Raw genomic sequence first — 26,924 nt, 5'->3', positions numbered from 1 at the left:
CCAGGAGAAGCATTGATGATTTAATAAAAAATGATTTTATTCTAAACTAAATAAAAGAATACAAAGTGGAACAAAGTGAAACAAAATTAGCGTCCGTCCAGGCGGACGTCCAAAGGAAGTGCCGCGCCCCGCCCCAACAGTTTCAAAGCTTAAGCTTTTTATACAGATAAGAAAAGGTCCCAACAGTGAGAGACAAAAGGGAGGGAGTCAGATGCCCATAGTGGCAATGTTGGAGGATGATGAAGATGTTATGAGAAGGTTTGGCTCCAGTCTTTATCTGTCTTGATAAGTGTGTACGTCAGTGTATGTCCTTGGCAGAGACTGTGCTGCACTGAGAATAATACGATCTGTACTGTTTAATCATGATTCAGCTGTTCAAAAGTGTAAAGATTAATGGAGTCGTCATGTATTAAAACATGACAAATTGTACACATGAACATACATTTGAGGATATGATGATGAATATAAAATTTGCCATGACATTCCCCACTTTTGGTCGCCTCAACGACCAAATCAAGAAACAAAATTATTATATTCCACCTTTGCTGTCTGTCAGGGTTAACTTTTGTGAGGCACAGATATATCATGAATCATCAAAAATCATCCTTTATTGCATCTAGATAAGCAAAAATCATCATTTGCATCAAGGACATCACTCGTCTTCATCGGCTGAGTTCAGTGGTAACTGGGGTAACCAATAGCATCATGAGTGAAGAACCTTGAGTATTTTCCTCAATCGTAGCAGAAGGGTTTATGACTGTATTCCTGCAGCTAGGTTTGAGCTTGTCCTCCCTCAACCTAGCTATGAGCATTTGGTGTGGCTTATAAACAAAGCTAGGCCCTTGTTCTAGAGAGTTTTCTTGTGTGTGTGTCTCAGTGGCCTTGTCGGTTCCCCCTTCATTGTTCGGTCAGCCTCCGTCTCAGCATCAGCTGGTGTCGGCAATCATCTTGGATCCATGTTGCCTGCTCCGCGACCTTCACTGCCGTGTGGGTCGTTCCGGTTGGCGTTGTAGATGATTGGTTGTTGTCTGAGGAAGGGTAGTCTCCACACACCTGGCAACCTCTCTTGGGATCGGAAGGTACCTGAACAGAAGAGGGGGAAAAACACCAAAACAAAACTCTTGGGATTGGCTGGTACCTGAACACATGCGCGATCCCACTACTGAGGCTTTAGCTGGTACCTGGTACCTGGTAGGCTTTAGCTGGTACCTGGACAGAAAAAAAAGGGGGTGGGGGGGAAAAACACTCACCCAAAATAAAATAAAATAAAATAAAATAAAATAAAATAAAATAAAAAATAAAATAAAATAAAATAAAATAAAATAAAATAAAATAAAAAATAAAATAGAATAGAATAGAATAGAATAGAATAGAATAAAAGTTTAGGGGTGTTAGGTTTAGTTAACTAACTAAATGAATAGTTAGTATGGCCAGGAAGGCAGAGACAGGTCAGAGGTCAGGATCTGAGAGCTTTTCAGATCCTAAAAGGTGCTGCTGCACAATCACACAATGGTTAGGTGTGGGTTAGTGAGCTTTTAGCCATGCTAGCTCTGTAGCCCATTCGCACGCGAGTGGGAAAATATGAGGCTGAAAGAAAAGCAGGAAGTATTAATTCGATTTTCTTTTCCTGGAGTAAGAAGAAGCATAGCTGGAGTTGCAGTGATTATCTGTGGTACATCTACTTACCTGGTGAGAAGCAACAATTTGAGAACCACTGTTTACAAGGACATGCAAGTCGGACGGAGAAGGACATGCAAGTCAGACGGAGAAGTGTGGAGTGTGATTACATGTCTTCTCAAGATGAATACATACAATTGGGAGACATGGAGATGTGAGAAAGCTAAATGAGTTTAACCAAATAAATAAATAATGTTATTTATTTATTTAAATTGTTTGTTTCATTTTCTTTGCTATCTCTTATTTGTGAAGGAGAAATCTTATTCTATCCTTTATTTATTCTGAATAATGTTAACACTCCACACCTAATTACATAGCAATTCTTTTATAGAGCTGAATTTGTCAGTTCATTTATTTCATTATTTTCCCTCATAATTATTATTTGAGATGTAATTTACTTAATTTTGAAGGTCAATTGGTGGCAAAAGTGTCTCCTATTCTGTGTCTGAACCAGAGTTTAGCGAGATTATTGGCCCTTTAAGGTTAGACAGAATTAAAGTTAAGTTGAGTCGAACAATCAAATTGTCTTTTGCTCTCTGTATTTATCCCATTCGTAGGGGTGACGAGCCCCAGCACGGTTTGGAGAGCTTCCTTAAATGCTTGGAAGTTACTCAACTTTAAACTTATTTCAATCAATTATCAAGAATTTCAGGAGGACCCTTTTTTAAATCTCAGGCGACCCAGATTGGGCCACCAACCCAATGTTGAGAACACTTAATTTTTCCCTTAAAAGTGTCTAAACCCAGTGAAGGTGTTTTATGGTCTTGCACGCTAAGTGCTGGTGGAACAAGAAGAAAATAGTTGGAGGGTTTGGTGTATATTTTCCTATGATAAAATATAAATAAAAAATCAGAGGGACGTTGGCCCCTCCCTTCCCTTTTTTTACATAAGAATACATTTGGATTCTTAAAACCATATGATAAATATCATTGGAAAATCACTTATCTGATCATTTTGGATGTGTCTCCGTTTTCCTCTCTCTTGTGTCCGCCTGCCTTTGTGCCCTCCAACCTCCTCGACCTCCTTCTCCTCAGCCATAAAGGTCAAAGCCAGGGTCAACTGTACGCTCCTTTTGGAAATTTGAAGATCTGTCCCCACTTTCGCAGTTGGATTGGAAGTCGCTGTAGTCTCTGGAATAGATATTATGTTAGAACATCCACAATATGTCATATTGTCACGTGTCTATTTCAATCTATTTCCCCTTTGTTTCCCAGTTACAGTTATGGACAATACTTCCCTTTAATTCTCATCCTTCATCATAACAAGCAGTGACCAGGCATGGCGGCTGGAGGAAGGATCGGAGTCGAGAAGGCGGTGGCATTCTGTTAGGAAACACTCAGAAACAGAAAGAGAGGAAACCATTAAGACTTAACTGGATAATTTAAAATATCTCTTTTCTTTAGTTGGATCTGATTCGTCTCCTTACAGCGACCTGTATTTTGGAAAAAGCTACATAATAACAACAACTAAGACGAAGACATAGACAAGTGCACACCACAACGAGTATACACATATAACAACAAAAAAACATGGACACTGAACATGTAAGGTCAGTCAAGGTCAAAGCCAGTCATTCCACTGAAAGTGGTATCATATATAAAAAATGTCGTTTGGTGTTTTTAAACACCCAGAAAAAACCCTTTAAAACCTGGTAAACTTTTTAGAAGGCCCAAGGCCTAAAACCATAGTTCTTTTAACAAGCAGCAGTGTTTTCTGAACACCCCACTACATAATTGGCAAAAACAGGGAGAAGATCAAGTGCATCAAAACCCAGGAGGAAAAGAAGGTGAAACAGAGGAACATGTGTGGTCAAACAGCCATTCATCGGTCAATCACTCAATGACACGTCCACGGCACATTCGCACTCACAACGCGGTTCTCTCAGGCATACGTAACGTGTCATCATTCAGTCACTCATGCACCGCACACGTTCATGCCTCAATTTTCACGTCCATGCATTCACAAGGTTTTGCTGCATAGTGTCTAAGTAGAATATAGGTCTCATCTAACCCACCAATGGCGATAGCCAGTCCACCTCCTCTCTCGGGGTCAATGAGCTCTTATTGCCCCCTCATGCTTGGCAACCTTTTAGTGTTAATTAATTGCTTTTTACTGGTATCGTCTGATTACTAAGAGGTACGCTCCTTTTTACTTCCGCCTTGGCGGAGTCTACACTTAGAGTATTGTCCCTTGCAGTACTGACAGTCTACTAGCTGCTGATCAGGCAGCAATCGCACGGCCATGCACAATAACCAAACTCAACCCCGGTCCGCGGGGGAAACTCAACCGCTGTCCATCTCCAGAAATGTAAAAAAGAATCTCTGAATCAGCAGGAAACTCAACCACCGCTCTTGAAAAATAAGAGTTTGGGAATAACTCAACCACCATAAACTCCAGAAGTCTAAGAAAAAAACCTCTGAATCGGCAGTCTACTCAACCGCCACTCTTGAAGAATAAGAGTTTGGGAATAACTCAACCACCATAAACTCCAGAAGTCTAAGAAAAAAACCTCTGAATCGGCAGTCTACTCAACCTCGGTCTGCAACCTGAGGGAAACTCAACTGTCAGAACTTTCTGGGCACCTCTAATATCACTCAACATTGAACGGGAGCACGCAACCTCTCTTAACCCTCACTCTAAGGGAACGTAGAAATTTGTTCAGAACGGTCTTCGGTTACCAAGCATGTATCAAATCAGGTGGACCACTATCCCCCGAAGAGCGCTTTCCCTAGCAAGGTTTATCCTTTTTCTGCACATTAAACCAGGACTTCTTGTTTGAAAAGTAATTGCCTATGTACTCATAGCAACTAATGGGACATTTTTCTCAGGAAAAATTTGGTACCCCCCCCCTGCTGTCGAGTGGCTTTGGGCCGGCCAGACAGTCCGACGCGGTAAGGGGGAAGCGCGCAAAATGAAAACAATGAATGTTGAACTAGGCTGTCTGTCGCAAGCAGCTTCAAAAAGGGTAAGGTACAGATTGTTTACGAGGGTATCGGTCAAAAAAATGTCAAAATTTAAACTTGTTGAGGCTGCAGTCCTCAATCTCTGTCTCAATTTTCCTGAAATTGAGTAAAAACAAAAGAGAAAAAGAAGAATCGTTCAGAAATAACAAAGGAGAAAAACGTGTGAGCTCAAAAAAAATCATGGCCAATAAAAATTAAAACTTCAGCTCCTAAAGCTGAGGCAACAGAGGGCTCTGTCTTCAGCAGATGTAACCATATCTTGCATTGTGGGGGGCCTCCCCTCAATCAAGAAAATAAATGAAAGAAATGTAAACAAAAACAACCTTATCAGTAACACTATTTTCTTCCCCTTTGTTTGTTGTTTTCTCATAAAGGCCAAAGCAGTGTAAATAAATGAGCAACATAATGAATAAAAGCAAAGATAAATGATGGGCACACTTGATCTCATGTGGCAAACAGAAGGGTTCTGTGTGAAGTTCATAGTTGTGAATGTGGGTGTGTGACTGTATGTCTGGTCTGTCTGCGTGTGAGAGAATAAATGAAAACAAAATAATCTAGTGCACAGTCAGAAGATAGAGGGGTTAGTATTGTGCGAAGGAGAAGCTTGTTGGCTATTTGCTAGTTGTCCCCCTCCATGCCAAAGTTCAAGGCTAAAGTGATTTAGCTCTACCACCAAAGGCTGTGGTGGACTTCTTGTTGCTTGGTATCCTTGTGGCTTTTGAAACAGTGTCTTTTTGGTGAAGATTTCCAGCAGACGTGTGACCAGTCTGCAGTTGCTGCCCATCATTCAGGCAGTAGTCGTGGCATTTAACTCGCAACTCATTGGTGGGGGAGTGTCCAACCACTCCGACGCCCACAGGTTCTCAGTCTTTGATGATGGGGCAGGATGTGTTAATCCAGCATTGGCATGCGGCCCATTCATAGACGATGAAGAGTTGACTTGGGACTGAGCGAGTTATTTCAGCATTGCTTTGCTGAATGGGAGTTGAGTCCTTGAGTCCTGAAAGGTCACACACCTTTGATTGTCCATTTCCTTCTGATGCTTGGTCCTTTGAATGATGTTGACATTCCATTAGCGTAAGAGTTGAAGGTGATTTCATTCTTTCATTGAAGATGTCGTTTCTTCAGGGGACAACCACAAAGCCAACAGAAACTAACAATTTAAATAATAAAAAATGATAATGATGGTAACAGTAATATTAAAATAAAATAAAATGAAATACTGTATTCATCTGTGTGTGTGTGTGTGTGTTGCCCATCAAACATGAAATCAAAATAAAATTTAAAATAAAAATAAAAATAGTGTCTGTGTGTAATGGCACTATTCTATCGGCAGGGGAGAAGTGAGAAATCACAATGTTGTGTCACAAGTGTGTAGTGCACTAAACTGGCCAGTGAGGGGCGCCACCTCTCTCTCTCTCTCTGTTGGGTGTGGCTCTCTGTGCGTGTGCGTGCGCCCGTGCGCGTGCCTGTGTGTGTGCTCTCTCTCTGTCCCTTTCTCTCTCTCTGTACGTGTGTGTGTGTGTGTGTGTGTGTGTGTGTGTGTGTGTGTGTGTGTGTGGCCACACGTCCAAAAAAAAAGAAAAACACAGCAGCGACGTGTGTGTGTGTTTGGCTCTCTGTATTTCTCTCCCTTTCTCAAAAGCTGACACTCGTCAAATGAAAGCATTAAAGCCAAGCCAAAGGGAGAAATCTGATTCCACGTTTAAACAAAATAAAAACAAAGATAAAAAAAAGTAAAACTCGCCTGAAAGCATGATCTGAGTTCACATCATACCAAGATTGTATATGCGTATGCATATATTATTTGTTTATTGGGTTGTTCATCTGTTTGATTCACAGAAACACAATTTAGGTTAGGTTCGGGGTTTTAATCTATTTTGCTTTCGGTACAGAGGTGAACTCAGATCATGACACCGCTGGGATGTTTTGGAAACTTTGGTTGCCCGTCTATCTATGGTCAGGACCTCACAGGCTGTGGGAGTCCGAACAAAACCAAAGTAAATAATGACCTAAACAAAATATCCGAGCCCGAAGAAAACCAGAGAGAACCTACAGCATTAAAAAGCACAGAACCTCAACCATTTGAGCCTTTCTCATGGCTATTCACTGCGTCAAAACACAGAACAGCTGAGGATCAAAATCAAAGCTCAAAGCTGAAAATCAATACAATGCTTGACTGGTTCAAAAAAAAATCAACACAGAGCGAATATATATATATGTAAATGAAAATTTACATATATATATATATTTATAAAGGCAGCTTTACCTTAGTCCGAATTGGTGTTTGAGGTTCAACCGATGGTTCGTGCTCCAGTCTCTGTCCGAGGGGTGGACAGAAGATGGTCCTGTTCGTGATCGCCAATTGTTACGGCAGAATTTACGGTTGACCTCATTTGAGACATGATTCATTGCTCTGGTTGAATGATAGAATCCAGGAGAAGCATTGATGATTTAATAAAAAATGATTTTATTCTAAACTAAATAAAAGAATACAAAGTGGAACAAAGTGAAACAAAATTAGCGTCCGTCCAGGCGGACGTCCAAAGGAAGTGCCGCGCCCCGCCCCAACAGTTTCAAAGCTTAAGCTTTTTATACAGATAAGAAAAGGTCCCAACAGTGAGAGACAAAAGGGAGGGAGTCAGATGCCCATAGTGGCAATGTTGGAGGATGATGAAGATGTTATGAGAAGGTTTGGCTCCAGTCTTTATCTGTCTTGATAAGTGTGTACGTCAGTGTATGTCCTTGGCAGAGACTGTGCTGCACTGAGAATAATACGATCTGTACTGTTTAATCATGATTCAGCTGTTCAAAAGTGTAAAGATTAATGGAGTCGTCATGTATTAAAACATGACAAATTGTACACATGAACATACATTTGAGGATATGATGATGAATATAAAATTTGCCATGACAATTTCCATCACAATCTCCAGCTGAAAGTTTGGTACAACACTAACCCCAATCAAGCTGCCTCTCACTCTCAGATTCAGACAGAATCTACACAAACATTATTTAAGCCCAATTCCACCTTCATTCCTACCACATTCCATCCTACTTTGAACACGTTTTACAGAAAAGTAACATTTGAAATAGACACATTTTTTGCCTCAAAGACAAAAAGAGAATGTAACCTGTTAAAAGAAGAAAATGAGGCACTGAAATGGTTTTCAACTAATAATAGTTTAGTCTTTATTTGAAGGGACAAATGCATAGAGACATTAAAATCATAAAAGACAGAGATGTTCTACACCAGAGTATAGTTAAACAGCTAGTTTATTCCATCTGTCGTCCCTGGTTACCTGTATAAAACATACAATAACATTCAATAAATTACAATGGTAAAAACTGTACAAGAACAATCACTCAGAATATGCACTCTCACTGACACACGCACAGACATGAACAGTATCACACCTGTACATTACATCCACACCTCTCATTTACAGCAACACACCTGGATAGTGTTATAGTAGTCGAGTTCGGTCTTGAGACCAAATTTTAAAGGTGTCGGACTCGGAATTATTTTGACTCGATCTTGTCTTCAATTCGAGATTTTCCCTCAAGACCGTTCGAGACCAGCACTAATTCCTGCTATTTTTAAACTTTTTCATAATGTGAGAATAACGAGATAAAACAATCCTTTATTCATTCTTTAATCCACCCCGTATAATGACCGAGTGACGTGTGTGACACATTCACACACGCAGGAGAGAGAGGTGGAGCTAAACATGTCCGCAAACTTGTTCATGAATATATACACATTACGTAAGTTGTCACGTGGTTCAAACATAGTGTCCACCTCAGTGTCTGTGTGAGCAGCTTTGATTGTTCCACAGACACTTTTTAAGTTCTGCAGTGAACAGAAAATTGTCAGTTTGACTTTTCAGGTCTGTTGTGAAATCGTTCCATTCTTTATTGTTTTATATGAGAAGTATGATTGTGCTAATGAAGTTTTACATCTGGGTATGGTACACTGCCCCCTGGTGGAGGATCTTCAGAATCAGAATCAGAAAAGTTTATTTTGCCAAGTCCAGTTTTAAAAAACAACACAGAGAATTTGACTCAGTATTCAGTGTGCAGAACAGAAAAAACAAGCCAGTAACAGTAACAATAATAATGACAGGTATAAAGGATAAAACAGGATAAAGGATAGATAGAGGATCAGGATAAAGGATAAATTTATATATATTTTGTGGGTGGCTGGGGCTGTGTTTATATGGTTCTAGTTGTCACAGCAGAAGTGAACTTTATAAAGTTCTTCAGAGGTGCTGGTGCAGAGTTATTTAAGATTCTATAGGCCAATCGTATTAATGCAAATCTTTGAATGTTATCAAAATTTAACAGTCTATATTTTTGAAAGACTAAACAGTGATGGTGTTGTAATGGTTTACGGTTGAGGATTTTGAGCGATTGTTTGTGCAAAGTTTCCAACAGCCTCAAAGCGGCTTTACTCACCTGGGACAAGCACGTTATACAATAATAAAACCGAGACATAATTTTTTATTTATTCAGTTCATTTCCGACATGGTTGCAATCACAGAAATTCATTTTGACATTCAGAGCAGAATCACATCATTGTTTTTTTTTTTTGTTTTTTGTTTTTTGTCCTTTTGCATGCCGGAAAGGGCGACGTAAAAAAGCATTATGCTTATCCAGATCCGTCCCCTGATTTGAACACAGATAGTTTTACATCAAACCTCGTTTCTTCCCTTGTCAAACATTCTCATCTTCTTCATAATTTCATCATTAAGTTTTTTTTTTTTTTTTTTTTTTGTCTTTTTTTATTTGATGCGTTCTCATCTGCAGTCATTGTTCCTGTTGTTACTCCTCCTCACTGTTTTTCGTATCTCCTCGAGCTTTCTTTTCCAGTCGTTGTTTACGTTCCTCCAACTCTCCAAACGAAAAGTTCTTCTTTTTTCGGAGTACCTTCATATCCTCTGAAAGTCGCCTCAGCTTACGATCCATCAGAAAGGCACATGCACATACACATACCCACGTCATTAGCAGGCCAAAGATCATGACCCCTAGCAGATAGATGTCCTCCACATCTTCCACTGTCAACTGGGAGAGACAGAGCATCTGGCTTCTCCCTCGTGCATCCATGGCATATCCACTTGGGTATGTGTCCTTTGGACACGCTGATTCGTGCTGCAACAGTTGCCTCGTCGTGAAGATTTTGTCAATGGCGCTCAATGACCAGTTGATGAGTTCCATGTCATTGCTGTAGAGTTCGATGAAGAGTTGACTTGAGATCTGTATGTGTGTAGAAATGTCCTCCGTGTTTTCTCCTTAAATCCTTTCAGATTTACGGATTGTTGTGTCTCTGCGTCAAAGCTATTCCAGAGGTTCATGGCTCTATACACAGTACTATGTTTGCCAACATTCGATTTGACCCTGTCCGGTCTGAACATATTATTATGTCTGAAGTCGTAGGAATTTTGATTGTATGTGAAACGTTTTTGTATTTGATGTGGTAGTTTTTTAGATGAAGCCCTAAATGCGTGTATTTGTGTGTTGTAGTGTATTATTTCTTGCAGTTTTAGGTATTTTGCCTCCTCAAATAATTTGTTTGTGTGTGCGTTGTGTGGTGCTTTATGTAAAATTCTTATAGCTTTTTTTTGTAATTTAAATAGTGGTTCAAGATACGTTTTGTAGTTATTACCCCATATTTCGGAGCAGTAATTTAAGTGCGATGCTATGAGTGAAGAATAGATTGTTTTAAGTGATTTGGTATGTCATTTTAGTTAGTTTCTCATTAAATATGTCTATTTTACAGTCAGGTGCACGATACAAACAACAGATTAATATCTTACGTCCCTCTGGACTTGTAATTTTCACTGTTATACATTCCTTCACTTCTTCTACTGTTAAACTCATCGATTCTATAATCTCCATCTCAATATTTTCTTTTATGAATAGTGCTACCCCTCCTCCTGGCTTATGTAATCTGTTCTTATAGACAAAGTTATATCCTTTTATCATAAACTCATTGCCTTTTTTTTCTTTCAGCCAAGTTTCTGACAGTGCTATTATGTCAAACTTATACAATGTGGAGATGTAATCCTTAATGTCTTCAAAATTTGCATACATACTCCGACAATTACAGTGAATAAGTGACAGACCTTTTTCCTTCTTTGTTTCCACTTTGAATTCATTCTCTGTGTTGTAATGGCAGTTCGTGTCTTGTTTCCAGTGTGAAAAGTTGTTTGGGTCCACTTCATCTACTTGATTATTCTCCCGTTGTTGATGATGATGTTGTAGATGATTTTTAGTGATTCTTTCCATATCCATGATTTTTATCAGTGTTCTTGACTTTTAGGTACCTCATTCGTATTTTTCCAGGTCTTCCATCCTTTCGACTAGAACGGGTTTTCCATTTTCTCCTCCTGGGGGTGTGATGTAGATCCTGCAGCCTCTGGTCCAAGTTTTCACAATTTTTCCTCCTTTCTTCAGCTGGCGTGCTTTCCATGCGATACTTGCATTCTGCTTCATCAGGTTCTCGTTCATAAACACCATCGTTCCCATAAGTTTTCTTCCTTGTTTCATTATTTCAGCTTTAAATTTCACGTTGGTAAATGTAATTTTCACATCTCTGGTATCTTTGCGTTTTGGCAGCAGCTGGCAGTGGTTGATGGTTCACTTCAATGCCTTTCGAGTCCAGGTAATCAATCACCTGTTCTTCAATCGATTTTGTGTCTTCGGTGGTCGGTTCATCTGCTTGTCTTGTCGCACTGGCGTAGCTCCTTGGCCTAATCTTTAGGCCAGTGATGATGACATCCTTTTCTTTTTCTTTTCTTTCCAGATCTTCAACCCTCGCATCCAGCGTTTTTATCTTTTCAGCATTCTTCACATTTTCTTCTTTCAGTACCTTGACGTCACTTTCCACGGTTTTCAATGATAATCATTGCATTAAAATAAGTTTGAGCATCCTCCAGTGTTAACGAGTTTCTAATACATTTGAAAGTTTTGATGTTGTACCTGAGACTCTGGTACATATGTTTGATATGTTTTTTAAAACATAGAGTTGGGTCTAAAATGACACCCAGGTAACGATATTCAGTGACATTTTGTATTACTTCCCCTTGTAACGTTATGTTTGGAAAGGATGACAGTTTATATTTGTTTACAAAGTACATTATTGCTGTTTTCTTTACGTTTTATGTGACATGAATTATGTAGCCATATTGCGACTTTCTCCATTGCTGCTGTTTATTTATTGGTTACCTGTTCAGCATCCTTTCCCCATGTATAAACGACCGTATCATCTGCATACATCTGGATATTAACATCCTCGCATACAGATGGCAGGTTGTTTATATATAGGGAGAACAGAAGAGAGCCGATGTTAGAGCCTTGTGGCAGTCCGATATCAGTAGCAGTAATAGTGGATGTAGTGTTACTGATACGGACGCATTAGGTCTGACCAGACAGATAGGCGTTAACCCAAGCCAGAGTGTTTGTCGACAGTTTAAATTTAGTTCATTTTAAAAATAGCGTTGGGTGACTGACAGTATCGAATGCCTTGCGAAGGTCTAAGAATATTGCTCCTACGACTCCTCAAACAAGATTTTGTTTTATTGTTTCTGTGAGAAGGCAACATGATGTTACGGCCGAGTGATTTGCCCGAAAGCCAAACTGCATGGGATGTAAAAGGCCTTCATCCTCCAGATGTTGTGTGAGTTGCTCAATGACCACTTTTTCTATTACTTTTGATATAACGGGGAGAATGCTAATTGTTCTGTAGTTGTTGATGTCTTGGTTATTTCCTGCTTTATGGATTTCATCATTCAAACTAGTGGCTTAGTGGCTGTTTTTATTGTGGTAGGGAAGGTGTTTTCAGTTACTGATTTATCAATATTGTTATTAGAGCAGTGAGAGTATCTTTATAGATGACGTCATAATTAAAAAAGTAGACAAATGAGGAGCAGTGGCAGAGACCAGTACATTAATGGGGATGTAGGGCAGAGACCAGTATACAGAGGCCTTGAGACAGCTGAGCAACAGTGAATACTACCAGCCTTTAATGTTTAATCCTACAGAGCAAATAAAGACAGAACTTAAAGAAATGCTCTTAAATGCAAAGGATCAAAGGTGGATTTCTCAGAATGAACATGACTTCCTACCAGCTCGCCCCCACCTTTACCAGGATCTTCAACCTCTCCCTGGCCCAGGCAGTCATCCCGCCGTGCCTAAAATCAGCCACAATAATCTCAGTGCCCAAGAAGTCTCCCACCACCAGCCTGAACGATTACCGCCCAGTGGCCCTCACTCTGGTAATCATGAAGTGCTTTGAGAGACTGGTCCTTCAGCACATTAAGGACTATCTCCCCCCAGACTTCGACCCACAGTTTGCATATCGTGCTAACAGATCCACAGAGGATGCCATTTCTGTAGCTCTGCACTCTGCACTGAACCACCTGGAGCAGCGGCAGAGCTACGTTTGGATGCTCTTTGTGGATTACAGTTCAGCCTTTAACACAATAAATCCCGACAGACTCATCACTAAACTGAACACTCACGGCCTTCCCCCTCTCACATGTGCCTGGATAAATGACTTTTTAACCAACCGACCACAGAATGAGAGACTTGGCCCCCACCTTTCCTCCACCCGTACGCTGAGCATCGGCTCCCCACAGGGCTGTGTGCTGAGCCCCCTCCTGTACTGCCTCTACACTTACGACTGCAGTTCGGCCTACAGTGACAATCTCATCGTCAAGTTTGCTGACGACACTACAGTGGTTGGACTCATTTCTAAGGATGATGAGACGTCCTACAGAGAGAAGGTCCTTAAGTTGGCAGCCTGGTGTTGAGAGAATAACCTCGCTCTGAACACCAAGAAAACCAGAAAGATCCTTGTGGACTTCAGGAAGCACAGCACAGACCCAGCACCCCTGTACATCAACGGTGAGTGTGTGGAGAGGTTTCATACCTTCAGGTCTCTTGGTGTCCTCATCTCCGCGGATATGTCCTGGTCAGAAAACATCACGGCAGTCTGCAAGAAAGCTCAGCAGCGGCTACACTTCTTGAGCGTTCTCAGGAGGTACAAACTAAATTCCAACCTGCTGCTGATCTTCTACTGCTCAGCTATCGAGAGCCTGCTGACGCACTGTATCACAGTATGGTACGGCAGCTGCACCGCTGCAGACAGGGAGAGGCTCCAGAGAGTTGTAAAGGCAGCACAGAAAATCATTGGCTGCCCTCTCCCCTCCCTGATGGACATTTACACCTCCCGCTGTCTCAACAGAGCTAAAACCATCACCAAAGACTGCTGCCACCCTGCCTTTGACCTGTTTGACCTGTTGCCCTCAGGGAAGCGCTACAGGTGCATTAAGGCCAGAACAAACAGACTCAGAAACAGCTTTTTTCCAAAAGCAATAACCACTCTGAATTCTCATATGCGCTGATCTCATATTCATACCCACAGACTCTGCTCAGCCACTTTAAAAAAAAAAAAAAAAAACAGTGATGTGTAATATCATTGAACCGCATATATAGACAATGTGCTATACACCAGACACTGTATATAGCAATGTAGTTGTTTATTTATTTATTTTTTATTTATTTAAATACCAAATGTACATACTGTTCACTTTACATCCTTTCCTGTACTTTTTATTGATGTCCTATGTTATATTGTATGCTTGTTTATTTTATTTCTTGCACTGTTACTGGAGTTGGCTTGTTTTAATCTCATGGTACATGTGTACATGACAATAAAGGCATGCATCATCATCATCATCATCACTTTTTTCTGTGTGAAAATCCCAGAATTCCTTCTTTCTACATGTTTCCAATAGTCTATAAAAACCTAGAAAAGCCCCTGGAAGACCTATGATAAGAGTGAATGAATCTATCACAGAACCAGCATCAAAATGTGTTGACTTTCACATTAAATTATTTGTGTTAGAGCTGCCCTCTTTCATACAAGACAGTGCACATGTACTCAATAAAATGAAATAAATTAGAAATATAGGTCCAGCACTTTTTGTGACTATGGATATTGAATCACTTTAGACAAACATTGACCATGAGGAAGAGTTGGAATCTCTCTCACATTATTTGGAAAATACTCAACCAGGACAGACGCCCCCTGCTGTATTCATGATGCAACTCACAGAATGGACTTTAACTAACAATGTGTTTGTCTTTCAGAATCAATTCTATAAACTACAGAAAGGAACAGCTATGGGAGCATGTTTTGCATCTAATTATTCCCCAAAATTGAAAAATGATGAAGACCAAACCTGCTTAATTAAAAATAAATGAATTTTTTAAAAAAACGTAAAAAAAAAAGGAAAAATTTAAATGAAAAACAAATTGATGATTATAAGTAGCAAAAAAATACAAAAGTTTGAATATGAATACGAATATGAATAAATCCATTAAAAAAATGCGAAAATCTATAAAATATCGGTCAAAAATAAAAAAATATATATATATACAAATATAATTTATTTTAATTTTATTTATTTATTAACTTTTATTTATGTAATCATTTTTTTTATTCACACTCAATTATTTTTGAATTTGTTTTGTTTTTGTTTTTATTCTTTTATTCATTTATTTAAAATGTTGGCAGGTCTGGTCCTCCATAGAAAAACACTGGCCTACGTAAATATTTGTATTTTTATTTGTCATATAAAACGTCTAGATTGTCCTTATTTATGCTCACAAATAAAAACAAAAATAGAGCGTGTATCTTGAAAAGTTTTCTAAGTGTGTACGTAACGTGGCGTAGCCATAGAAACGAGGTGGATGCGTCAGTTAAAGTCACCTACTGACCTTCAACGTTTTTAGTGAGCAGCGACAGACGGTGAGAGCAGAGCTGTCAGAGCTGTGAGCATCTTTGACCCGAGAAAGGAGCGAAAAGTTTACAAAACACAGAGACTTTAAACTTCTGACCAGGACCAGAAAAAGACTTTTTAAAACAGGAGACCAGAAAAGTAAGACCATGGCCCTGCGCTGTTTGAATGATTCTCATCTGATAAGGCAACTTTAATCATTTTAGCGTTAAAAAGTTAAACATATGCTACGATTATATTCTCTAAGTCTGTTTAAATCAGGTTTGAGACCTAAAACGTTTAGATTTTATATTATAGGTCTACAGAAAACGTTTTTAACATAACAAAAATCAATAAATGATGATTTTTCATGTGTTACTTTTGCTTCTGTGATAATTTGACTCTGATGTGACACTTGTAGTGAACGTTTGTGCTGCTGAGACTGTTTTGTAGAGATGTAATTATTTAGTAAAACAGTAGATATACTTAAGTCCTGTAATGACTTTGATGAAAATTTGTACTTTAGTTCATACCTTATAATAAGTCGATTTTTACTTAATATTTAAGAGATAAAATAGATTCTGAAGAACTTGATATGATTTTGTTTTGGTTCGTTTTAACAGCCAATGACGTTCAGTCAGTCACTGAGTGAAATGTCGTTACCAACCATGGAAGCTGTTTGCATTGTTTGAATATTTTCTTCATTTATGTACATTGATACATACTTTATTTCCTACAATGATTATTTTCTTAATGTAGAATAATTTTCTGTTATTTAAGTTTAAATGGCTTTTTTTCTCATTGTATTACATTATGATTTTATTCACAGATTATGCATGTCCAAAGTTTAAAAAACATAATAAAACTTAGCAGTAAATCACACATTACTGCACAAAACCCTCTGTTTAATAATGCTTTAATAATTAATAAATGACTGTGTGGAGGTTGTGGAAACAACCAGACCATTAGGCTCGAATACATCCAATAATTATTTTTCTTATTCAAAAGCCTCCTGTGGACAAGTGTTGCAACTTATTACATTAAAATAATATTTAAAAAAAAAGATATATCAAAATAGAAAATAAATGAGTAGATAATTGATAAATAAATAAATTCCTTAAAAGAAAGCAGTGCTGAACATCCATAGAGTGATATACAATAATCACTGCACAAATTAAATATTTATGTTTTGTCTGTATATGTTGTAAAAGGTTAACATTACTTGTAGTGCAATCTTTTTGCAACATTTATGCATGTTTTATTCTTGCAAAAGATATTAATAAATACATTTTTTATATTGCTTTATTGTGACTATCACCAGTCCTCCCTAAGGAAGGGTAAGCTAAACTTTATATGGGGAGAATTGAATTGAATTGGTTTTTTTTAAAATATGCAAACAAAATAATAAAAATGGGGGAAAAAATACCAAAACATTTGAACATAAGACATCGAATACAGAAGTATAATTTATAAACTCTTACTCTTTCTTCTAATCCTAGATGGGATAATTCTGTAGATTATTATTGTGGCGCTCTGCATGACTCATGTAAATTGCTTGTAAATATCAATGATCTCAATGCTTACATTACTTTAACCTTTGTTACTAATACATGTCACTGATCTACTCACTGAACCTCTTTCCTCCCTCAGAGTCTGGAGAATATTTTGTGGCCTATTGATCAGTAAGATGTGGGCCTCAGAACAGCACGTTCAGCCGGTAAGAACCTGGACACGCCCTTCCTGTTCTTCTGTAGAATTCGCTACTTAATAATGTTGATGTGTTATTGATGGTTCTTTAAATATGGATGTCATTTTACTCTTTAGGAAGATACTTTTTTTGACTGGCCTGAGGATTATGATGATGGGTACGGGGCCCAACAAATAAATGGCCAGTACATTGCCCAACTGCTTCAGGACCAAACAACGTTCGCTGACGACCAGGACGGGGCTCCAACCTATGAAGACCTGACAACCGTTGATGTCTTGTCTATCGCAGAGTACTGCCACCCACAAAATCCTTGCCCCACAACCATCAACCCCATTCCTAATGATGTGCACATGCAGGTCCAACAATATATTGAGCTCCAAACCTTCATCCCATCGGCTGTGTCTGCTATGACAGTAACATCTCTGTTTAACACAGTTCTTAATGTATTTCTGTAGATCTTTGTATTGATACTATGATGGGAACTTCAACATTCACATGCTTTTGTGTCTCCAGTATAATGGACTTCCAGTGTTCACTGCAGGGATGAATCCACTTCCCACTTTTGGAGGACAGTAAGTAAAGCAAACAAACAGACTTGTTCAAACGCAGACGTTACTTCACATGTGACATGATTTCTGATCCAGTGTGTTTGTGTTTTAATCTTTGTAGGAATGAGAATGACTTTGTTTCAATCGTGCAACCAGAACCCCCAGCAGTCCCAGCAGTCCCAGCCCCCCCAGTGAAGGCTCCAGTCTTAAAGTGAGTTTCCTGCAGTTGTTTTCATCGTACATGTCTTTCTTGTGACTGACTCTCTGGATCATGCTCTGCTCACTGTTAACATGTGCTCTTATACTGTGTATTTGTGTTTTGTTCCTTCAGAAAGGTGAACAAGCGTAAGGCACAGAAGGTGGAAGAGGGGCTGTACATAAAAAAGCCCCCCAATGCCTTCATGCTGTTTCTCAAAGAGCACAGGAAGTCTGCGGAGGAAGATCTGGGCGTGAGGACGAGCGCTGTCGTCAACAAATTCCTCGGTGAACGGGTGAGTTTGTTTTTCCTCCATGAATGATCTGTGATCTTTAAACTCTAGTCTTCAGTGTGTGTTAGTGACACTTTTCTTGTTTTCCATCAACAGTGGAAGTCATTGCCAGCGGAGGACAAAGATCAGTATAATACTGAGGCCAAACGTTGTGCTTTGCTCCACCACGAGCAGAACCCCGGCTGGACCAACAAGAAGAACTATGTAAGTCTACCCTGCAGACATGTTGCCACAGCAACCTTAAAGGTGATGGAACAGTGACTGTGAAAGTGTTTCATCAGCTAACTTAAACTTTTATGTGTTTGGTTTTAGGCAAAGAAAAGGAGACTAATTCGGAGAGTGGGCGTGTCCACGTGTTAGAGACGTTCGTCCTGCTACGACACTGGAACTACGGCTGAAATCTATGGAATCAGGACAATATCACAATGAATTAACTCACGCAGGGTTTTTCACAAATGCACATGCTTGATTTTGCAAATATGTATTTTATGCACACATAAATTCTGAAATGCACACGCTCTACATCACATATATTATTTTGCGACACACATGTAATATAAATCCACAGATAATGCAAATTGCTGTTTCATCAGCTAACTTAAAGTTTTATGTGTTTTGTTTTAGGCAAAGAAAAGGAAACAAATTTGGAGAGTGGGCGTGTCCTCGTGATAGACACGTTCGTCCTGCTACGACACTGGAACTACGGCTGAAGTCTGAGTCCAGAGATACGTCCGGGAGCCACAGTCGTTCTGAAATCCACCCTTGCTTAAACTTCTTAGTCATTTTTGGTAGCTGATGATTCAACAGCTTCTGTCACCATCATGTTATACATTGTACATTTTGTGAATGAAATATGAAATAAAAAATTGTAACTACCATTTTTTTATGTAATCAATTCAACCTAATAACACTACATCCATCACAAACCACAGTGTGTGACACTTTAAATGGCAATGAGCGACAGCACTAGGAGATCATATCAGCTGCTGTTGTATTTGTGTAAATGTAGTTATTAACCATTGTGATCTGCTGACCTTGGCATACTTTCAAAGTATTCTACACTTCCTTAAATATACTTTATAACCAGTGGTGGGTAGAGGAAACAACAACGGTACTCCAGTAAAAGTACTGTTACTTCATCAGTCATCTTCTGATCAAGAGGTTGGGGGTTTGATCCCAGTCTATGTGTTGGGCAAGACACTGAGCCCTAAGTTGTTCTCAGTGGTTGACCCATGGCAGCTCAGTCTCATTGGTGGGTGAATGAGTTGAAATTGTAAAGCGCTTTGGGACGACTTCAGTGTAGACATAAAAGCACTTTATAAAACAAGTTCATTTACCATTTTTAAAAGTACTTGTACTTGAGTAAGAGTAAAAAAGTACCTCATAAAAAAAACTTCTCAAGTAACTTCAGATACATTTTACTACTTCCAGAACAAACCATTAGTCCCTGAATTAAATACTTGAATACATTCATTAAAAAAAAAAAACAAAGTCTAAAAACAGAATCAACATAAAGTGTGTATATCAGTGGTTCCCAAACTTTTCTGGGTCGTGACCTCAGAGACTTTTTTTCTCTAGTTTTATGATCAAATTTGTTTTTCTATTTGCAAATACAGAGAAGTAAATATTAGTGTACAAAGTGATAATATGAGTCAGCTCAGTTATTTTTTATACTGCATTTTATTTGAACAATATTTATATTGTTTGAAATTGTGTGTGGTGTTTCACTTTGAAAAAGAATAATACATTTTTAAGCTCTTTCAGCTTCTTCTTACACTGCATGTCTATTTCTCTGATGTTATGTATTGTTTTTTAAATTGTGCAAAAATAGATAAATAAAAACAATAATTATTATTACTAACCGCTTCAGGCGACCCCACATTGGGTCATGACCCCAAGATTGAAAAACCCTGGTGTGTATATAAATATATTCAAATACCTGAACCTTCACAACCTGTGTGCTTGAACAAACTTGTTCTGAAATATCTTCACTAACAACAATGCAAGACAGAGTAATTTAACCCAACTTTGGAGCGTAACTTCATCCCCTTGTTAATAGATCGTAATAAATTCATTGTAAACATAAATAAAACAAAGTATGGATATTTGGTAATTAAAGATAATCTAAAAATAAAAATAGATGATATTCAACAAGAAAATGTCTCTGAAAATAAATTTCTTGGGGTAATAATTGACAATAAACTGACATGAAAAGCCAACATCAGAAATAAAAAGCAAATTTTCAAAAAGCCTCTCAATTATGAACAAAGCTAAACATTTTGTGGACCATGATGCAATGAGAATTATACGTCTGTCAGAATGTGGAGTGAAATTATGGAACAGCCTGGATTCACAAGAAAAGCAATGCCTAAGTATTCAGAGTTTTAAACTGGAAATAAAATGCAGAAGGGCATGAAAAATGAGAAATATATGACAAACACCCATTGCAGAAAGAAGGCATAAAATGTAACAATCAATGCGTTTTTGTTCCATGGAGATGCCAGGGATTGAACCTGGGACCTCATACATGCTAAGCATGCTCTCTACCACTGAGCTACTTCCCCTGTTGGCTTTACAAAAAATGAGAAAAAAAAAATGAAAAAAAAAAAAAATGTGAATTAAGTTGCAAATGCCCAAAATTGGACATTGGCATAAGACTTGAACAAATTTGGATTTTTGGATTATTTTTTTTTCTGAGAAAAGACCCTAAAAACTAGTCTAAATATGATGTGCACACTTGAAAATGGAATTAAAATGCAGAAGGGCATGAAAAATGTGACAAACTCCCATTTTAGAAAGAAGGCATGGAACTTCACAATCCATGAGTTTATAAATCTTGGAGATGCCAGGTATTGAACTTGGGGCCTCATACATGCGAAGCATGCACTCTACCACTGAGCTACATCCCTGTTGTCTTTACAAAAAATGAGGGAAAAAAAATGAGAAAAAAGTTGCAAATGCCCAAGATCGGAGGTAAGGTAATATAGAAAGAGACTTGAAAAAATTTGGAGTTTTCTTTTTTTTCTGAGAAAGGATTTTCAAAAGACCCTAAACATTTCTTTAAATATGACATGCACACTTAAACTGGGATTAAAATGCAGAATGGCATAAAAAAAAGAGAAAAATTGACAAACATCTATTTAGAAAGAAGTTATAGAACATGACTATTTTGAGCATTTGTTTGTTGGAGATGCCAGGGATTCAACCTGGGGCCTCGTACACGCAAAGCACACACTCTATCACTGAGCTACATCCCCAGTTGTCTTCTTAAAAAATGAGAAAAAAAAAAAATGAGCAAAAAGTTGCAAATGCCCAAAATTGGACTTAAGGTAATAATAAGGCAAAAGACTTGAAAAAATTTGGATTTTTTTTTTTTCTGAGAAAAGGCAATCAAAAGATTCTAAAAAAATAGTCTAAATATGATGTGCACACTTAAACTGGAATTAAAATGCAGAAGGGAATGAAAAATGAGTAAAGTGGCTTGATTAAAAATGAGGGAAAAAAATGAGAAAAAAGTTGTAAATGCCCAAAATCGGAAGTAAAGGTATAAGACTTGAAAAAATTTAGAGTTTTTTTTTTTTTTTTGTCTGAGAAAATGCTATCAAAAGACCCTAAAAACTAGTCTAAATATGATGTGCACACTTAAACTGGAAATAAAATGCAGAAGGGCATGAAAAATGAGTAAAAGTGGCAAACACCCAATTTAGAAAGAAGGCATACAAATTCACAATGCCTGAGTTTTTGATACTTGGAGACGCCAGGGATTGAACCTGAGGCCTCATACATGCAAACCATGAGCTCTACCACTGAGCTACATCCCCAATTATGTTCACAAAAAATGAGAAAAAAAATGAGAAAAAAGTTGCAAATGCCCAAAATTGGACTTAAGGTAATAATAAGGCATAAGACTTGAACAAATTTGGATTTTTTTTTTTTTCTGAGAAAAGACCCTAAAAACTAGTCTAAATATGATGTGCACACTGAAACTGGGATTAAAATGCAGAAGGGCATGAAAAATATGACAAACACCCATTGCAGAAAGAAGGCATGGAACTTCACAACCCTTGAGTTTTTGTTCCTTGGAGATGCCAGGGATTGAACCTGGGGCCTCGTACATGCAAAGCACACACTCTACCACTGAGCTACACCCCCTGTTGTCTTTACAAAAAATGAGAAAAAAAAATGAAAAAAAAAAAAAAATGTGAATTAAGTTGCAAATGCCCAAAATTGGACTTAAGGTAATAATAAGGCAAAGGACTTGAACAAATTTGGATTTTTTTTTTCTGAGAAAAGACCCTAAAAACTAGTCTAAATATGATGTGCACACTTAAAATGGAATTAGAATGCAGAAGGGCATGAAAAATGTGACAAACTCCCATTTTAGAAAGAAGGTATGGAACTTCACAATCCATGAGTTAATGATTCTTGGAGATGCCAGGGATTGAACCTGGGGCCTCGTACATGCAAAGCACACACTCTACCACTGAGCTACATCCCCTGTTGTCTTGATCAAAAATGAGAAAAAAGTTGCAAATGCCCAAAATTGGACTTAAGGTAATAACAAGGCAAAAGACTTGAAAAGATTTGGATTTTTTTTTTTTCTGAGAAAAGGCTATCATAGGACTCTAAAAACTAGTCTAAATATGACGTGCACACTTAAACTGGAATTAAAATGCAGAAGGGCATGAAAAATGAGTAAAAGTGGCAAACACCCAAATTAGAAAGAAGGCATACAAATTCACAATGCTTGAGTTTTTGATACTTGGAGATGCCAGGGATTGAACCTGGGGCCTCATACATGCTAAGCATGCGCTCTACCACTGAGCTACATCCCCAAATATGTTCACAAAAAATGAGAAAAAAAAAAATGTGAATTAAGTTGCAAATGCCCAAAATTGGACTTTAGGTAATAATAAGGCATAAGAATTGAACAAATTTGGATTTTTTTTTTGTCTGAGAAAAGACCCTAAAAACTAGTCTAAATATGATGTGCACACTTAAACTGGAATTAAAATGCAGAAGGGCATGAAAAATGAGAAAAATGTGACAAACACCCATTTCAGAAAGAAGGAATGGAACTTCACAATCCATGAGTTAATGATTCTTGGAGATGCCAGGGATTGAACCTGGGGCCTCATACATGCTAAGCATGCACTCTACCACTGAGCTACATCCCCTGTTGTCTTTACAAAAAATGAGGGAAAAAAATGAAAAAAAAAAAAATGTGAATCAAGTTGCAAATGCCCAAAATTGGACTTTAGGTAATAATAAGGCATAAGAATTGAACAAATTTGGATTTTTTTTTTTCTGAGAAAAGACCCTAAAAACTAGTCTAAATATGATGTGCACATTTAAAATGGAATTAGAATGCAGAAGGGTATGAAAAATGTGTCAAACTCCCATTTTAGAAAGAAGGTATGGAACTTCACAATCCATGAGTTAATGCTTCTTGGAGATGCCAGGGATTGAACCTGGGGCCTCGTACATGCAAAGCACACACTCTACCACTGAGCTACATCCCCTGCTGTCTTGATCAAAAATGAGAAAAAAGTTGCAAATGCCCAAAATTGGACTTAAGGTAATAACAAGGCAAAAGACTTGAAAAGATTTGGATTTTTTTTTTTTTCTGAGAAAAGGCTATCATAGGACTCTAAAAACTAGTCTAAATATGACGTGCACACTTAAAGTGGAATTAAAATGCAGAAGGGCATGAAAAATGAGTAAAAGTTGCAAACACCCAAATTAGAAAGAAGGCATACAAATTCACAATGCTTGAGTTTTTGATACTTGGAGATGCCAGGGATTGAACCTGGGGCCTCATACATGCTAAGCATGCACTCTACCACTGAGCTACATCCCCTGTTGTCTTTACAAAAAATGAGAAAAAAAAAATGAAAAAAAAATAAAAATGTGAATTTAGTTGCAAATGCCCAAAATTGGACTTAAGGTAATAATAAGGCATAAGACTTGAACAAATTTGGATTTTTTTTTTTCCTGAGAAAAGGCTATCAAAAGACCCTAAAAACTAGTCTAAATATGATGTGCACACTTAAACTGGGATTAAAATGCAGAAGGGCATGAAAAATGAGAAAAATATGACAAACACCCATTGCAGAAAGAAGGCATGGAACTTCACAACCCTTGAGTTTTTGTTCCTTGGAGATGCCAGGGATTGAACCTGGGGCCTCATACATGCTAAGCATGCGCTCTACCACTGAGCTACATCCGATGTTGTCTTTACATAAAATGAGAAAAAAAAAATGAGAAAAAAGTTGCAAATGCCCAAGATCGGAGGTAAGGTAATATAGAAAGTCATAAGACTTGAAAAAATTTGGAGTTTTCTTTTTTTTTCTGAGAAAGGATTTTCAAAAGACCCTAAACATTTCTTTAAATATGACATGCACACTTAAACTGGGATTAAAATGCAGAATGGCATAAAAAAAGAGAAAAATTGACAAACATCTATTTAGAAAGAAGTGATAGAACATAACTATTTTGAGCATTTGTTTGTTGGAGATGCCAGGGATTGAACCTGGGGCCTCGTACATGCAAAGCACACACTCTACCACTGAGCTACACCCCCTGCTGTCTTGTTAAAAAATGAGAAAAAAAAAAAATTGAGCAAAAAGTTGCAAATGCCCAAAATTGGACTTAAGGTAATAATAAGGCAAAAGACTTGAAAAAATTTGGATTTTTTTTTTTTTCTGAGAAAAGGCTATCAAAAGACTAAAAAAAATAGTCTAAATATGATGTGCACACTTAAACTGGAATTAAAATGCAGAAGGGCATGAAAAATGAGTAAAAGTGGCAAACACCCAAACTAGAAAGAAGGCATACAAATTCACAATGCTTGAGTTTTTGATACTTGGAGATGCCAGGGATTGAACCTGGGGCCTCATACATGCGAAGCATGAGCTCTACCACTGAGCTACATCCCCAATTACGTTCACAAAAAAAGAGAAAAAAAAATGAGAAAAAAGTTGCAAATGCCCAAAATTGGACTTACGGTAATAACAAGACAAAAGACTTGAAAAGATTTGGATTTTTTTTTTTTTTCTGAGAAAAGGCTATCATAGGACTCTAAAAACTAGTCTAAATATGACGTGCACACTTAAACTGGAATTAAAATGCAGAAGGGCATGAAAAATGAGTAAAAGTGGCAAACACCCAAATTAGAAAGAAGGCATACAAATTCACAATGCTTGAGTTTTTGATACTTGGAGATGCCAGGGATTGAACCTGGGGCCTCATACATGCTAAGCATGCACTCCACCACTGAGCTACATCCCTTGTCTCTGTGTATAAAAATGAGGAAAAAAATGAGAAAAAAGGTGCAAATGCCCAAAATTGGACTTAAGGTAATAATAAGGCATAAGACTTGAACAAATTTGGATTTTTTTTTTCCTGAGAAAAGGCTATCAAAAGACCCTAAAAACTAGTCTAAATATGATGTGCACACTTAAACTGGAATTAAAATGCAGAAGGGCATGAAAAATATATGACAAACACCCATTGCAGAAAGAAGGCATAGAACTTCACAACCCTTGAGTTTTTGTTCCTTGGAGATGCCAGGGATTGAACCTAGGTCCTCATACATGCTAAGCATGCGCTCTACCACTGAGCTACATCCCCAATTATGTTCACAAAAAATGAGAAAAAAAAATGTGAATTAAGTTGCAAATGCTCAAAATTGGACTTTAGGTAATAATAAGGCATAAGACTTGAACAAATTTGGATTTTTTTTTTTCTGAGAAAAGACCCTAAAAACTAGTCTAAATATGATGTGCACACTTAAACTGGAATTAAAATGCAGAAGGGCATGAAAAGTGAGACAAACTCCCACTTTAGAAAGAAGGTATGGAACTTCACAATCCATGAGTTAATGATTCTTGGAGATGCCAGGGATTGAACCTGGGACCTCATACATGCGAAGCATGAGCTCTACCACTGAGCTACATCCCCTGTCTCTGTACATAAAATTGAGAAAAAAAATGAGAAAAAAGTTGCAAATGCCCAAAATTGGACTTAAGGTAAGAATAAGGCAAAAGACTTGAAAAAATTTTGATTTTTTTTTTTTTCTGAGAAAAGGCAATCAAAAGACTCTAAAAAAATAGTCTAAATGTGATGTGCACACTTAAACTGGAATTAAAATGCAGAAGGGAATGAAAAATGAGTAAAGTGGCTTGATTAAAAATGAGAAAAAAAAATGAGAAAAAAGTTGTAAATGCCCAAAATCGGAAGTAAAGGAATAAGACTTGAAAAAATTTAGAGTTTTTTTTTTTTTTTTGTCTGAGTAAAGGCTATCAAAAGACTCTAAAAACTAGTCTAAATATGATGTGCACACTTAAACTGGAAATAAAATGCAGAAGGGCATGAAAAATGAGTAAAAGTGGCAAACACCCAATTTAGAAAGAAGGCATACAAATTCACAATGCTTGAGTTTTTGATACTTACAGATGCCAGGGATTGAACCTGGGGTCTCATACATGCGAAGCATGAGCTCTACCACTGAGCAACATCCCCTGTCTCTGTGTATAAAAATGAGAAAAAAAATGAGAAAAAAGTTCCAAATGCCCAAAATTGGACTTAAGGTAATAATAAGGCATAAGACTTGAACAAATTTGGATTTTTTTTTTTTCCTGAGAAAAGTCTATCAAAAGACCCTAAAAACTAGTCTAAATATGATGTGCACACTTAAACTGGGATTAAAATGCAGAAGGGCATGAAAAATGAGTAAAACACCCATTGCAGAAAGA

At 37.8% G+C, this 26,924-nt stretch overlaps 1 protein-coding gene and 9 non-coding genes across 10 annotated transcripts; 1 reads left to right on the top strand and 9 right to left on the bottom strand.

Moving 5' to 3' along the window:
* The first annotated feature begins 15,444 nt into the window (after positions 1-15,444).
* On the top strand, positions 15,445-19,026 carry LOC114460987 (transcription factor 7-like). The gene is made up of 8 exons (XM_028442898.1): positions 15,445-15,586; positions 17,075-17,141; positions 17,249-17,545; positions 17,646-17,704; positions 17,802-17,891; positions 18,012-18,171; positions 18,265-18,372; positions 18,481-19,026. The coding sequence occupies exons 2-8, from the start codon at positions 17,112-17,114 to the stop codon at positions 18,526-18,528; spliced, it is 792 nt and encodes a 263-aa protein (XP_028298699.1). The 5' UTR covers positions 15,445-15,586; positions 17,075-17,111; the 3' UTR covers positions 18,529-19,026.
* Positions 19,027-22,248: 3,222 nt separating this feature from the next.
* Positions 22,249-22,320, bottom strand: trnaa-ugc (transfer RNA alanine (anticodon UGC)). Its single transcript has one exon. It is a non-coding gene; the product is annotated as a tRNA-Ala (tRNA).
* A 274-nt stretch (positions 22,321-22,594) lies between these two features.
* On the bottom strand, positions 22,595-22,666 carry trnaa-ugc (transfer RNA alanine (anticodon UGC)). The gene has a single exon. It is a non-coding gene; the product is annotated as a tRNA-Ala (tRNA).
* Positions 22,667-22,931: 265 nt separating this feature from the next.
* trnaa-agc (transfer RNA alanine (anticodon AGC)) lies at positions 22,932-23,003 on the bottom strand. The gene has a single exon. It is a non-coding gene; the product is annotated as a tRNA-Ala (tRNA).
* Positions 23,004-23,273: 270 nt separating this feature from the next.
* On the bottom strand, positions 23,274-23,345 carry trnaa-agc (transfer RNA alanine (anticodon AGC)). The gene has a single exon. It is a non-coding gene; the product is annotated as a tRNA-Ala (tRNA).
* Positions 23,346-23,618: 273 nt separating this feature from the next.
* On the bottom strand, positions 23,619-23,690 carry trnaa-ugc (transfer RNA alanine (anticodon UGC)). The gene has a single exon. It is a non-coding gene; the product is annotated as a tRNA-Ala (tRNA).
* Positions 23,691-23,956: 266 nt separating this feature from the next.
* On the bottom strand, positions 23,957-24,028 carry trnaa-agc (transfer RNA alanine (anticodon AGC)). Its single transcript has one exon. It is a non-coding gene; the product is annotated as a tRNA-Ala (tRNA).
* Positions 24,029-24,679: 651 nt separating this feature from the next.
* On the bottom strand, positions 24,680-24,751 carry trnaa-ugc (transfer RNA alanine (anticodon UGC)). Its single transcript has one exon. It is a non-coding gene; the product is annotated as a tRNA-Ala (tRNA).
* A 283-nt stretch (positions 24,752-25,034) lies between these two features.
* trnaa-cgc (transfer RNA alanine (anticodon CGC)) lies at positions 25,035-25,106 on the bottom strand. Its single transcript has one exon. It is a non-coding gene; the product is annotated as a tRNA-Ala (tRNA).
* Positions 25,107-26,058: 952 nt separating this feature from the next.
* On the bottom strand, positions 26,059-26,130 carry trnaa-cgc (transfer RNA alanine (anticodon CGC)). Its single transcript has one exon. It is a non-coding gene; the product is annotated as a tRNA-Ala (tRNA).
* Positions 26,131-26,924: the final 794 nt, after the last annotated feature.

Source organism: Gouania willdenowi, unplaced genomic scaffold (assembly GCF_900634775.1).
Source record: "Gouania willdenowi unplaced genomic scaffold, fGouWil2.1 scaffold_87_arrow_ctg1, whole genome shotgun sequence".
Taxonomy (NCBI): Eukaryota; Metazoa; Chordata; class Actinopteri; order Blenniiformes; family Gobiesocidae; genus Gouania; species Gouania willdenowi.
The sequence above is the reverse complement of the archived record's forward strand: the minus strand, read 5'-3'. Positions and strand labels throughout refer to the sequence as shown.